Genomic DNA, 14,146 nt, shown 5'->3' on the forward strand with positions numbered 1-14,146 from the left:
TGTACTGTACACACACTTTTGTTTTTTTGTAAATTCCGGTCTATTGCTAAATTACAGATGCAAAATAATTGATTCCCATGGATGTGCAATGTCCCAGTTGGATATAGTTGTACTCTCTCGATAAGGAACTATTCTTGATGCTCTTCGTTAAGCCTGGAGCTTATTGCAGAAAGGAAGTTCGTTTTGCAGTAGCCTTTGAATTTAGTAAAATTTAGTAAACTTCAAATTACAGAATTACATACTACTATAAATGTACTTTGCTTTGCAGAGGGGTGGTCTGTAGAATAATTACAGTGAACAACATGGTTTAGCTACGTATGACAATTAATGAATGAGATCAGAATGTTGACATTTGTAAAATAAAAAAAAGGAAATTATAATATAAAATATAATATAATAACAAATAAATGTTGAAACGTGTAAATTACTGCATACATGTTGACTAAATAGTAGGTTCTACATAGTATGGTTAGTATGTACTGAATACACATTAAATGTCGCCTCCATCACATCCTTGTAAATATCACTGGGCCTGTTATATGTTATATGTAACTGTTGGAAATTGATGTGTGTCTGTTTAGGTTGATCATGTGTCCATGGCTGAGAATGGAGCTCAGCTCACTGACCGTAGTCTAATGGTCAGAGACAGGCTGCATGGTAAGAACTCCTTCATTGTTGCTTGAATTCTTTCATTCAATGTATCACATGAACATCCCTCCGAATCAGATTCATACCTTAACTTAACTTTCAGGAAGTTTATTCCAAAACCATACACGGGCAGTAAGAAACAAGTTCTCAGACACATTCTCAGGAGTGCTGACATTCCCATCAGAACCCAGCAGGTAAGGATGGCGCCCGGCGTTGTAATGGAGATGAGTTGTCTTTAAAATAACAAAAGCAAAAGTAAAACATTAACTTCATCCTTGTATGCTGTCTTTTTTCCCCTCCCAGAATTACCCAGTGGACACGTCGCAGAGACAGTTACTGCAGCTTGCAGTCCTACAGCCCCTGTAGCCCATACCTAGATGGCCAACGCAATGCCAGACCTCCTACTGTATATGGGTCCACTGCCAGTCTTCAGGAAAAGAATGCCAAGGTAGGATGGTGACTCACCTCATATAGCATGCTCTATTGGAATATGATGTCATAAAACATTGTTTTTCCCTATAGAAAGACTGTTTCTTTTTCAAACAGTTTTGCAACTTTTTTTTTTGCAGGATATGGGACCTGAATTTATTAGAATGCTGGACGAGCCACTAGTTGTCTTGGAACTGCCTGGATCCATTGTGGTAATGTTCATTACATGTTTATTACATTTGAAAACGTTCAACATTAACAGAGGCCTTTTTGAATGGACCCTGTTGCCACAGATGGTTGAAAGGCCCCCTGTGTCTCTCTCTCTCCGCCCATGCAGTCAAAGAAAGGGAAGTCGACCGTCACGCAGAGAAAGCTGAGTGTCGTTATGCCAAACGGCCAGAGCATCCTGGTTAAGTGTGACGTCAAGTCCAGAGGAGCGGACGTCTTCGACATGGTTGTAGCACATTCTAACCTGGTGGAACATTTCTACTTCGGCCTTGCGTACATCGACGGTAATGCATCAGAAACACAAGATTTGTGATTCACTGCGAATAGTTTGTTTATGACTGTCATCCAACGTAGTGATTTGTTTACCGGAGATGTGCCACAGGCTGGCTTTTTATGGCTCATGAGTCAACTGTGTCACTTCAGTTTTCTTTCTTCTGTTCAGATAATGAGTTTTTCTTCCTGGACAATGACATCAAAATATCCAAAGTCGCCCCAGACAGTTGGAAGAAAGTGCCTACCTCCATGTTTGTCCTCTTCTTCAGGGTCAAATTCTTTGTCGATGACATCACCCTTCTTTTGTAAGTGTGTGACCCATTTTTCACACGCAATTCATTCCCCGGCTGAGCCATGACATTCATAGAGGTGGTCAGTTGGAATTGCGGCTAGCTAGTCCACTCTAGTCCACTCTAGTCCACTCTAGTCCACTCTAGTCTCTCTTTCTTATTTGTTCCTCTGTTCACCTTCAATCCCGTTGTTCTTCGCTGGTGTTTCTGGCAGACACAAGCTGACTCGCCATCAGTACTATCTGCAGCTGAGGAAGGACTTATTGGAGGACAGACTGTCCTGCCATGAGAAGACCGGCCTTCATCTGGGTGCCTTGGCCCTTCAAGCTGAATATGGAGACTGCATGCCTGAGGTATATACAGTAGTAGGCCTACCCACATTTACTCACTTTTGATATGCCAGTTTCTATGGTTATGATATGCTGTATATAGCATGGGAAGCTGGTGGAGGTAGAAATCAGAGGCTCATTGTAATGCATGAAATGGAATGAGGAATGGCACCACCATCCTCCACTAGTATGTACAAGGGGACACATAAGGACATATAGGCCTAATTCAAATGATGTATGTTTCTCTGTAGAAATGATATCGGCATCTCATAGTTGGGCAATATATCTATGAACTCCCTTTAATCCTTACATAATGTTGTGGAATGATGACTAGTTTTATCTGATCTCTTGCAAAGGTTCATGGGACAAACTACTTCCGCCCAGATCAGTACGTCCCCATGAGCATCATGGAGAAGAGAGCCTTGCCTTTCCTGAAGGAGGAGTTGATACGGTTGCATGGCAATAATGCCGAGATGCTTCCAGACGAATCAGAGCTTGAGTTTCTCAAGGTAACATGAACTAACTACTAATCTGCTACATTTTATTTTGGTGGGATTTGTGTCACAGTATGTGTTATGTTGTTTTCAGTCTCAGTAACATGGGCATAAAGGTGCATTCTGGAGGATTTGTTGCTACTGTAATTGTTAACCTTTGGCTCTGGAAAATAGAAAATGACCATTGAAGCCATTTTAGGATGGATTAGGTTTAATCTGTCTCAGAAAACCAGCCCTAAGGCTACCATGTTTATAATAAGTAAACAAATGGAGAGCGTATTGAGACCCTAGTGAGCCACAGCTTGCCAGTCCGCAGTCAGAGCTCATCATAGAGGGTTCACTTCCTCCTAGGTGACCCAGCAGCTTTGTGAGTACGGGGTACTGTTCCATCGTGTGGGCCGTGAGAAGAAGCCCGTCATAGGAGAGCTGATCCTGGGAGTGTGTGCCAAAGGAGTCAAAGTGTATGAGGTTAAACATGGCTTACGCTCAACCAGCCACACCTTCTACTGGAGAGACACCTCCAGTATCTCCTCCTCTGTGAGTATTCGGCAGGGGAGGCTGGTGGAGGTAGAAGGACTGGCTCATTGTAGTGCATGGAATGGTATGAGGAATGGTATCAAACATGCCATTCCCTATTCCACTCCATGCATTACAATGAGCCCACACAACCTCCACAAGCCTCCCCTGGTATCTGGCTAGATTGGAATGCAAATTAGTGAATGGAGGATTCATTATTGACGTTGGATAGTGCAGTGTTGTTTGGTTGTTATGCAGCTCGATAACAATCTGTGAGTACGCTTTAAGAATAGAGGGATAATGAATATGAATATTTCAGTGTTTAACCTTAGCTATGCAGATGTTTGTTGTGTCGGGAGCTTTGTCATGTATTGTCATTGTAGGTACTTATTGTCATTGCTAATGCATGAAATCATGAAATCCGTTTTTGTCCAACAGAGGCGTAAGTTTGTCATTGAGTGCAGAGGGAGCAAGAAGAAACACACCTTCATCACAGAGAGATCTAAGATTGCCCAGTACCTGTGCATCCTCTGTTCTGGCCAGCACAAGTTTCACAACGAGATGCACTCTCGTCAGCTCAACCACACCTCAGGTCAGTGATAACCTGTCACCCACTGTCACATTAACCAACACGGCTGTTTACTAACTTCCATATGTATTATAGCTGCTACTGGCCCCATGTAGCCTACTGTGCTGTGGTTTATTTTTACAGTTATTTTTGTCTCTGGTATCATCATATGAAATGCGACTACTGTTGAACACCTATACTCATTTCACTGCATGCATCCTCTACTTCACAACCTCCATCATTTCAGCTGATAATTCTTATCTCTTTCTAGACGAGAGCATAGGACAATATGCGGCTGTGTGTCGGACCCAGAGAAGCCAGGGAAGGAGGTACTCGTACGTGGAATCAATGCTCAACGACAGAGATCTGACCACGTCCCCAGATGACACCATGACCAAGCTGTGTGATGACATTGCTGCCAAGATCGAAGCACGGATCAAACAGCAGCGGGTCTTCCATGGGCAGGGGTAACAGAGAGCACACTGGGCCTTTTCTTCAGTTAGGCCTACAGTACAGTACATATCTCATCATGAACTTTTGTTGTCAGAACACAAACATTAAGAATATTATCACTGGCACAAGCATATACTGTATCAATGCAGAGAATCTATTCAAGGAGAAAACATATGTGGAATATTACACTAACTATTGTACTGCCTCCTTTTTTCTTTGAGTCACAATATGTTGATTTTCCTACTGTAATCTTTTCATTTAATGGAATATCTTGTATCTTTAAAACCTTTTGTTTCCCCATATCTTTAATTTCTGTCTGGTTTTACGGGCCTAGATTATGCCTCGTTCCCGATTTCAAAAGTATCTTCAATACATAGTCTCCACTGAAAGTGCAATTTAGTTCAGGACATTGATAATAATCTGTGTTTGGGCCTGTTTAAGTTTCTCCCTGTGTCTTGTCTGTCAGACAGCGTCCTGGGACTGGAACACACTCCCCCACCAACACCCAAAAGAGAGGCTCAGTGGCCCTCTCCATGACGTCCTCAGCCTTAAGAGGTAGGGATAGATAATCACTGCCTGATAAAATTAACCTCTTAACTCTGGGTAATCAGGACCAGGATAAAGGGTTGAGACATTTTGTAACAGTTCCAAAGCTAGAAGTCATCCTTGTAGAAACTGGTATGGCATCCAGATAAATAGAACACAGCAATGTGAAATTATGTTGTTAATTATTGCATTGCACAGTATGTCCAAAGGTAGCTGTGGTAATGTTGCCAACATGTTGTGCCCCCAACTAAAGGTGTCATACCAGAGAGAGAAGTCATATGTGTGCTCTTAAAGAAAGACCCAAAGCTTGGCCTTGGTGAGTTCAACAAACAGCTTTTGGCTTATCTCTTCACATATCGAGTAACGTTGCATAATACACTTACACTTATCTAATACAGACAGTAATCACAAAAACTGCTCCTCAACTCAAATGTTTACAACTTTATTGATAACAGTGTGAATACACAGAGACTTAATGTAAAGGTTTACAAAATATGCGTAACCTTGATTTTAAAAAGTTGTTTAATAGCCCTTCCCTGACAGACTTTTGTTTAATCCAACCAGGTATTGTGATAGTTGGAGAAGACACAGTGGGGAAGTATGATCTGTGTATTTTCATAGCATCCATCGTGTCTGGTGGGCCAGCTGACAAAGATGGCCGAATCAGACCAGGTAGGTGACCACTCGCCCCGTGTGGAAGGCTTTCAGGCTCCTTTGTGTCGCTTGCTACACAGCTTGGTTAAAGGGGCAATCTGGGATTGGTAGTTTTTTTTTTGTGTTTTTTTTTTTTACTTTTAAATGAATCATATATAGTCATTAATTCTTGAAAAATATAACCTATGAATGCCTCATGAGCTTAGTTCAACTGTACATACATTTTTGAACATTTAAATTAATCATATATAGGCACTGATTCTTGAAGAACATAACATATAAATGCCTCATGAGCTTAGTTCAACTGTCTTAGCCCATCAGAACCCCAAATATAAGTTTGTTTTACTCCAACAGCTGTTTACCAAAAGTGGAGGGGAGACTGCTTTGTTGTTGTTTGACTCCCAGATTGCCCAATTAATGACTAAGACCAGGGCCCAATCCTGAAGGGGAAGGGTTAAAAATGACCTATTCCATGAAATGTAATGTGCTGTATAGCGCCCTCTTGTGTTGATGTTGTCCCTCAGGTGGGCGCCTGATCTCTATAAACAACATCAGTCTGGAGGGGCTCACCTTCAGCGAGGGAGCAGAGATCATGCAGAACAGCTCACAGGATGTCCAGCTCATAGTGTCCCAGCCTAAAGGTGTTTCTGTGTGTGTGTGTGTGTGTGTGTGTGTGTGTGTGTGTGTGTGTGTGTGTGTGTGTGTCTGTGTGTGAGCGCATGTCTGTGTGTGAGCGCATGTCTGTGTGTGTGTGTGTGTGTGTGTGTGTGTGTGTGTGTGTGTGTGTGTGTGTGTGCGTTTGTGCATACGTGTGTCCATGCATGCACACATGTGTGTGTTTAATTAATCACATTTTGAAGTATAGTTACAACATGGATTTCGTATTTCCTCAGCTGTGTTAACGCCAAACAATGTGCGATCGCCTCTGCTGAGGAACTACGAGTCCCAGACTACATTAACAGCTGACGGGCGCTCTGAGGAATACGAGCTGGATGAGATTGTGTCTGTTATGATGACCTCAAAGACTGGCAGCAGACTACACGTCCCTGACGTACGCATCGTTAATGCACAGGTAACCATGACTACCCAGCTTTTTGTTTATCATCCTTTATTCATCCAGGTGAGTATATAGATAGACAGATAGATAGATAGATAGATAGATAGATAGATAGATAGATAGATAGATAGAAAGACGTAGATGCTATGAATGTGTGTGTGTGTGTGTGTGTGTGTGTGTGTGTGTGTGTGTGTGTGTGTGTGTGTAAAGTGTGTGTGTGTGTGTGTGTGTGTGTGTGTGTGTGTGCGCATCAGGATATGCGAAAAGACACATTTCCATTTCCCTATATGATGTGATAACGGACAATAAAGTGACCTTCCTCTTCTTCATCTTCATCCATCTCCCAGGACTGCTGCTCCAGGTCTACATCTCCATCTCCACTGAACTACATCAGGCCTGAGGAGATCTCAATGGAGCTGAAGAAGATAGCCGGAAGCTTAGGGATCAGCATCTCTGTGAGTTAACCCCACAGCCTCTGCAACCTCGCCATAATGCACTTAATGCCTTTTGACAGAGTGAGAGAGGCTGTTGCACACCAGCTGTAATACCTGAATGACAGGAGAGGCCGGTGGAGGTAGAAATCGGAGGACGGGCTCATTGCAATGCATGGAACAGAATAAGGAATGGAAGGTGTTTGATACCATTCCTCATTCCATTCCATCGCATTACAATGAGCCCGTCCTCCGATTTCTACCTCCACCAGCCTCTTCTGCACCTGACAGATGTCATTTCACACTTGGTTTACTATGATACAATACAAGACGGTGTACCTATCAGCTCCCAGTACATGGTCAAAGAGAAATCTTTGTTAGGGCTGGGAGGACAGGGAGGACAGGGAGGACAGGGAGGACAGGGAGGACTTGGAGGGGGGATGGACCAATGATCTCATCCCTACACGTCTATGGGATGATCACACCTCACAGGAAGTCAGCTGACCTCTTCCTCTGGGGTAATCCCTCAGACCTCAGGGGGTTAATCAGCTTGAAGGGGCCGGCGCTGGGCGCTGGGCGCTGGGCGCTGCTAGCTACTAGTGACACTTGCGCTGATACAGTACAGTAGCTGCTAGAGATGCTACCGTAGCACAAGAAACCCTGTAGACGCTAGCTTCAAAGCGCCAGCCTGCCTACTGCTGCTCCAGCCCTGGGTCCCACAGCCTGCTCCTACAGTAGGCCTACAGTAGCCTACATTACAATACATCCCAACTATCGGAGCAAGGCAGCAGGCCATCCCAGGGCCACACAGATGCATAGAGACCTGCCATTGGCCATTGTAGGATGGCAGTTAGGTAATTGTCATTAGGGCCAGGATCAGGGATCAGCGGTGAGGGGACATGCCTGCTGTGTCTGTTTGCAGACAGCTGTCTTCTTTACTGCCCCCCATCGTGCGAGGCACCTCAGATCTCAGAACCAGATCAACATACGCTAGATTATTCCTCATCCCCCCTCTTCCAGCCGCCTGCAGAGGGATGAATCATGCAGGGATGAATCATGAATGAATGAGGAAGTATGAGAAAGGTTAACTCACTATGGAATACTATTCTGCCATGCACAATTGACAGTTACAGTAAGTAGCTAGGACTACTGCTTCAGCTATAGTTAATATAACAAACCAGAATGTTATCTTATGACGCACATTGACAATCATGTACCGTAGTTTCGGTAGGTTCTGACCTTGTCATTGGTGGGTGTTCAGGGGGGTGTTAACACCAGCCTTCGTCATGGTGGTATCTACATCAAGAGCCTTGTGCCTGGGGGATCCGCTGAGAGAGATGGCCGTATGCACTCAGGTAAAGTATGCTTGCTGAATCAGCGTTATTATACTGCAGTACCTGGCATCAGATCTTACTTTGATTACATTAGGTGAATATTGTGTCATGTTTGATGCATAAATTGCTGTGTCGTGAGTAAGATGATGACAGTGGGTGTGTGTGTGTGTGTGTGTGTGTGTGTGTGTGTGTGTGTGTGTGTGTGTGTGTGTGTGTGTGTGTGTGTGTGTGTGTGTGTGTGTGTGTGTGTGTTTGTGTGTGTGTGTGTGTGCGTGCGTGTGTGTGTGTGTGTGCGTGCGTGTGTGTGTGTGAGAAACAGGTGACCGACTGCTGGAGGTGGATGGTATCAGGTTCCAGGGGTTCACACATCAACAGGCTGTTGAGTGTCTAGGTAAAACAGGAGAGGTAAGAATGACATCATCAAACTAACAACATAGTGGCAACATTAGCATTGGTCATGCACCGGCCTATGACTGCCCTGTGGATCAAATAAGACACTAGTTGTGGATTGAAGCAACACTAACCCTGTTTAAACGCTTTAGCGCCATTTCAAACATATTTACCCATATATGTCTATTTAATACCATGATAATGCAGTAGATTGATAATGCAGTAGAATGTAATGGTTAAATACACATTTGATGTGTGGAAAGATACCAACGTTTCGGTCAACAGACCTTCATCAGGGTGTAAACACACATTTCAGAAATGAGCAGAACAACCATTATAGCCCATAATACAGAGTAACACAGAGTTTGTCTCCCTGAACCCTTTCATCTCCTAGCTGGTGAGCCTGGTCGTGGAGAGAGAGACCATGTCCATTCCCAGGGTGTGTCTGAGCCCAGACACGGACGGCAGACTCTCCCCCCACAGTCCCGGCCACCAGACCAGGAACAACAGCTGCCCTGCCATCATCACCACCCGCTTCCTCACCGTCAGGATCAAGGACTACAACTTTGTGTCTGATGGTGAGACATGGAAGAGTGTGACAGTGGACTGGTGGAGGCAGAAATGCATGGAATGGAATCATTCCATTTAGTTCCATTCCATGCATTACAATGAGCCCGTCCTCCGACTTCTACCTCCACTAGCCTCACCTGCAGTAGATTTGCTTTTAAACACAGGGATAGACACTGGATTGAGTTCTGAAGTGAAGCAAGGTTATTGTATATTCAGTTTGCTGTAGTGTAGTGATTCCATTTCCAGCCCCTGCTCATGATGAATGATAATATATATGAGACAAGATAATGAAAGGCCATTAAAAAGTAGTCACTCTGAGAAGTGATGTAACGATCTGACCAGTATGGCGTGAGAGAATATGCTTTAAACTGTGTGGTGTGAGAACACTTAGACAGCCAACCAGCTCAAGGTGAACTTTACCACACACCCCCCACAGAAAACACTCTGGAGGTCACCCTGACAAAGAGCCTGAATGGCCTTGGCTTCAGCTTCCTGATCACTGAGCTGAACCACTCCAGAGACTTAGGCAGTGTTGTCCGGATAAAGAACCTTTTTCCTGGACAACCAGCGGAAGAGAGTGGGCAGATCCAGGAGGGTGATGTCATATTAGCCGTCAATGGAGAGCCGCTGAAGGGATTGTCCTATCAGGTGGGTACAGATGTAACATTACAACCATTTTTCTGTTACAAGGATTTTCGTATGAAAGACAAGAGTGTAAATTGATTGTAAATTGCCTGGCAGTGACAGTACTCTCTCTGGCCTCTAGAAGGTACTCCAGCTGCTGAGAGGCTCCCCTCCTGAGGTGCGACTGTCTCTGTGCCGTCCTGCTCCAGGTAAATACATACATCCGGACAGACAACAGCTATTCGGTATACCTTCCCGGTTAATTTACCTAACATGTGTTTTACTGTCTTCAAAGGGATTCTGCCTCACATTGACCTGCTCACTAGCACCTGAGTGATGTCACAGTACTGTATACAGGCACCAATAGGAGTTCAGGAGCGTTCTTCCTGATGGACAGGAAGTCTTGAAGGAGCCCCAGAGGACCATGGGAGATCCCTGGCCTTCTTTGTGAGGCAGCCGAGCCCTGGGCACAAACCACCTCAATGGTGCAGCCTAAATGGCTACAGCAACATGCAACCCTCCAGGATGGTAAATTCCCACACTGTAAGACAAATCACAAGACATTTCATGTTGTCTGATTGGTTGATTGATTGATTGCTTGATTCATTGATTGATTGATTGAAAAGAAGTATCAGCATTTTAAGTCAGATAACAAGATATGTTGGTTGTATTTTTTGGTTTTTATTTTCCAATATGTATCATCAGTCACTCATCTATTCACAGCTCAACATCGCACTATTTATCACAACTGGGAGATGTTGGTTTTTAAATAAGACAAAATGACCTCATTTTGTTTTTTCAGAATCATGAGTCAGAGGTGTTGTATGACTTCCCCTGCAGACAAGAGCCATCTGTCATGTCAACAAGGCACTGCTGGGGGATGCTGTGCAGTGGTGACAGATACAGGTGAAAAGGGAACCTCTTAGAATTCAGGTAAATGAGAGTGTTTGGGATGGAGGGACCAGCAGTTTATGAAGTGTTCATACATCATACAAGCTATGGTATACATTGTATAGATTATTGTAATGTTCTATTACATCCAACCAATGTCTTTCTTCTCCCACAGAGCTTTGGAGTGAGGTGAATGAGGTGGTTGGATTAAAGTTCTACAGTGTGAACTACTGGGCCCTGTATTTCAACAATTTTGATCCGTTATTTAAATCCATATCAGAATGATCCGGATTATTCTTTGCTATACTGGGTCAGATCTAGCTGGCTGATTTCCACTATACTACTCAAGATCAGCCAGATAGATCTGATCCTGGATAGCAGAAAATAATCCGGATCATTCTGATCTAGATTAACATTTTTGAAATACTGGGGCCTGGAGTTCTAGAAAGTACTTCTATACAAGGTCAAAGGGACAGGAAGGTGAGAGGGTTCACAAACACAACACCCTTTACTCTACATCAGGTGGAAATCCGGGGACTGTATTGTTATACATGGTACGGAATGAGGAATGGTATCAAACACATGATACCACTTGTTATTCCCTTCCATGCATTCCAATGGAGCCTGTCCTCCGATTCCTTCCTCCACCTACCTCCCCTCGACTTTATGATGTGAATGTAATTAATGGCGTGAGGACATTATTAATAAGAATACATTTCTAGGCCTTCCACCATTGTGCTTTCAACAATAGATTTTCATTCACATTTTCACATCTAAATGGTTTTACAAATTGTAAACTTCAAACACATCTTTACAGGTGTCCTAATTTGCCTGTATAATCTTAGCCACAGCCTCAGACGGAACTGAACATCCCCCCTGACAATGTTCGTGAGCGGAGATCAGGTCATCAGTGTAAAACCTTTGCAGCTCAGGTCTGACCTGGTGTCAGTCACTCATGTGAGGTACTTAGGCCTATAACTGTACATCAAATCTATTTAAAGTCAAACAGACTCTCTGACAGAGAGATCTTTACCCCGGTTTGCTAGCACAACTAACCATGTACTGTAGACATCCCAGTAATCCATCCTCACCTCTAAAAGATACTGGATACACAGGAGGTCTAATGTTGTGTATGTCATATTTATACTACATCACTATGCAATAACAAATGATTTGCTGCAGTCATTCTGGTTAATACAAGGTTGTTACTAGGTCAGGTAACAATATTACTACACAGGTATAGAGTAACTTAGGTTTTGGTCTCACTGTTATCTTAGTGTTATATTATTTTGGTTATTGTCCATTTAACAGTTGGTTCTACCTCATGTCCCAACTTGTGCCTTGCTTGGACAATGTCATTGTATATTGTCATGTTCTGTCTTTTTGTCCTTAATAAATATGTTCATAAAAAAACCCCGTAAATTTCACAATTTACCACCACTGTCGTAGAAAATCTCAACATTAGCAATTTAGGCATCGTGCACTAGGGGGAAGCATAGGGCTAAGAACAATACCCTATCCACAGTAGACACATACAAAGTGTCTTTCTAAAGAATAGTTTTGCCCATATGATTGGCAAAAACAAAGGTATCAGGTGCCTGATTATCAATGACCTAAAAGGTTGTGGTATTGTAAGATTTCTCTTTTTTCGTTTCTCCTCACAGATAAAACAACATTTTTTTCCATTGCAGAGTGAGGATGAGTGACAGAAGCTGAAACCGACTGCACATCTAGTCAGAGACCTATAGTAATGTAGGTTGCCACTGATATTGTCATTGTGCTTCAGAGTTGTGACTACAGTCCACTGAATGAGTTATACTGTACTGTAGTTCAACAGTGTGACAAAAATCACTTGTCAGTAAGGAGAGAAATTGTGGCATTCTGGCCCTGTTCCTGACTATTCCTCTAATAAAGAACTAAACTGAACACGTATCCATCCAGCTGCTCTGTGTGAATGAGTATTGGTAACATGAGGACACCCATATCAGCCATCAGGCGGTGTACGGTGCTAATGACATTAACATTACACGCTTTGTCTGGAAATACAGTGGCTACATGACATGATGTATGGTCCCTTAACAAATGTCAGCCTTCAAACTCAATTTGACCTCACGTAGACTGAGCTCCCATGTTCCCTAGGGAGAGACCCCATACAAGGGGCCATCCTCTTTTGTGGGTATACTACTCTGGCTGGAGATGAACCCCCCCTCTCCCACGGTGAGGAACCTGTAACCCACCCTCATAAATAAGGGTTCCTGTATTCCTGTGAAACCCGACGATCCATCTGGATCCCATTTGCGCTCGTGTTCCCTTGCAAATGATCCCAAATGTTTCTAATTACCCAGAGCCGATGGCGGCACGCGGCCTCACGGCCTCGCCTCCACAGAGCGCCCCCTGTTCCTTCATGAACAATGTAACTGTCACGGTGTGACGGAGTAGTTAGCCCTTCTGATCAGGTCACTGGTGCCCCGTGACGACTGACTATCTGTACAAACTGGTTTCTCCTCATCACCCTCTCTCTCTGTCTTTCTCTCTCTCTCTCTCTCTCTCTCTCTCTCTGATATAGGTTACCTGCTATGTCCAGTAATGCTCCCTCCCTTCCCTCTTCCTACTCAGTCTGAGAGTGGAGAAGGCAATCAGTGGGTTCTAGGGATGTTCACTGCGGTTGAATGAATTCTCTATGCTATCCTCCATCATGGTCACATTATCTTCTCTGCCAACAAGAGCAATTCCTTCTACAGCACGGTAATAAAAAAAAAACTGTAGGATTCCATGGGCTGGGTGCATTCTAGTGGTTAGGTCATTCAGGGCAATGGCGTTCTGAACGTGACTCCCTAGCAAACTCATGGAAATCAAATACTGAGATCTGACTCAGTCTCCCTATGGACAGAGGCTTCAGGCTAGGGTTCCATTCAGAAAGGCTAGGATTCCATTCAGGCCAAAGTTGCAAACCTGACTTTTTCACACCGGAGTGTAAACTGTATGTATCCGCAGGTATATAAATAGACTCATGACGTAGAGTGCCAACCTCCCTGCTGGAGAATAACATTACGACAACATTGAGACAAATGGACATGGTACTGCAGTCTGGCAGTTGAATGCCTTCACTCTCTATTACCAGACATTGGGAAAGATTCACATTTTCCACGACCATGACGCATGCTCCAGCCTCCCGTCCATGGTTGCATGTGTTTGAGGTTTGCTTGTGTCTTTGATGTTCTCTTCTTACAGCCATTTCCCCAATTAAAGCCATTGTGCTAATGTGGTAAGTGGTCTGCCCCGATTAAAGGTAGACGCTGTTATTTCTGAGACTGCTTCAAATTCATCACCCACTGGGGCAAGCATGTGACATGGAAAAAACATTTGTGAGTTAAAGAAATCACAAGTTTGAGTTATTATTGCGAGAGGAAAAGGAAACCCT

General features: G+C 43.7%; 1 protein-coding gene across 1 annotated transcript in view; it reads left to right on the plus strand.

Moving 5' to 3' along the window:
• Window positions 1–13,156, plus strand: part of frmpd2 (FERM and PDZ domain containing 2) — a gene marked incomplete at both ends in the record, with an annotated part of 14,935 nt that extends 1,779 nt beyond the window's left edge. Inside the window, 23 exons of the mRNA XM_083687640.1 lie at window positions 582–657; window positions 833–842; window positions 952–1,096; window positions 1,218–1,289; window positions 1,415–1,589; window positions 1,748–1,883; window positions 2,083–2,221; window positions 2,554–2,706; window positions 3,043–3,228; window positions 3,646–3,799; window positions 4,047–4,242; window positions 4,695–4,783; window positions 5,028–5,090; window positions 5,339–5,446; window positions 5,953–6,069; window positions 6,322–6,500; window positions 6,833–6,940; window positions 8,178–8,271; window positions 8,570–8,655; window positions 9,035–9,218; window positions 9,647–9,858; window positions 9,977–10,043; window positions 13,071–13,156. Coding sequence (XP_083543766.1) covers window positions 582–657; window positions 833–842; window positions 952–1,096; window positions 1,218–1,289; window positions 1,415–1,589; window positions 1,748–1,883; window positions 2,083–2,221; window positions 2,554–2,706; window positions 3,043–3,228; window positions 3,646–3,799; window positions 4,047–4,242; window positions 4,695–4,783; window positions 5,028–5,090; window positions 5,339–5,446; window positions 5,953–6,069; window positions 6,322–6,500; window positions 6,833–6,940; window positions 8,178–8,271; window positions 8,570–8,655; window positions 9,035–9,218; window positions 9,647–9,858; window positions 9,977–10,043; window positions 13,071–13,156 — 2,835 coding nt within the window. The remainder of the gene's footprint in view (window positions 1–581; window positions 658–832; window positions 843–951; window positions 1,097–1,217; window positions 1,290–1,414; window positions 1,590–1,747; window positions 1,884–2,082; window positions 2,222–2,553; window positions 2,707–3,042; window positions 3,229–3,645; window positions 3,800–4,046; window positions 4,243–4,694; window positions 4,784–5,027; window positions 5,091–5,338; window positions 5,447–5,952; window positions 6,070–6,321; window positions 6,501–6,832; window positions 6,941–8,177; window positions 8,272–8,569; window positions 8,656–9,034; window positions 9,219–9,646; window positions 9,859–9,976; window positions 10,044–13,070) is intronic.
• Between the last annotated feature and the right edge of the window lie 990 nt (window positions 13,157–14,146).

This window comes from Argentina silus, assembly GCF_951799395.1.
Source record: "Argentina silus genome assembly, chromosome: 16".
NCBI classification, from domain to species: domain Eukaryota; kingdom Metazoa; phylum Chordata; class Actinopteri; order Argentiniformes; family Argentinidae; genus Argentina; species Argentina silus.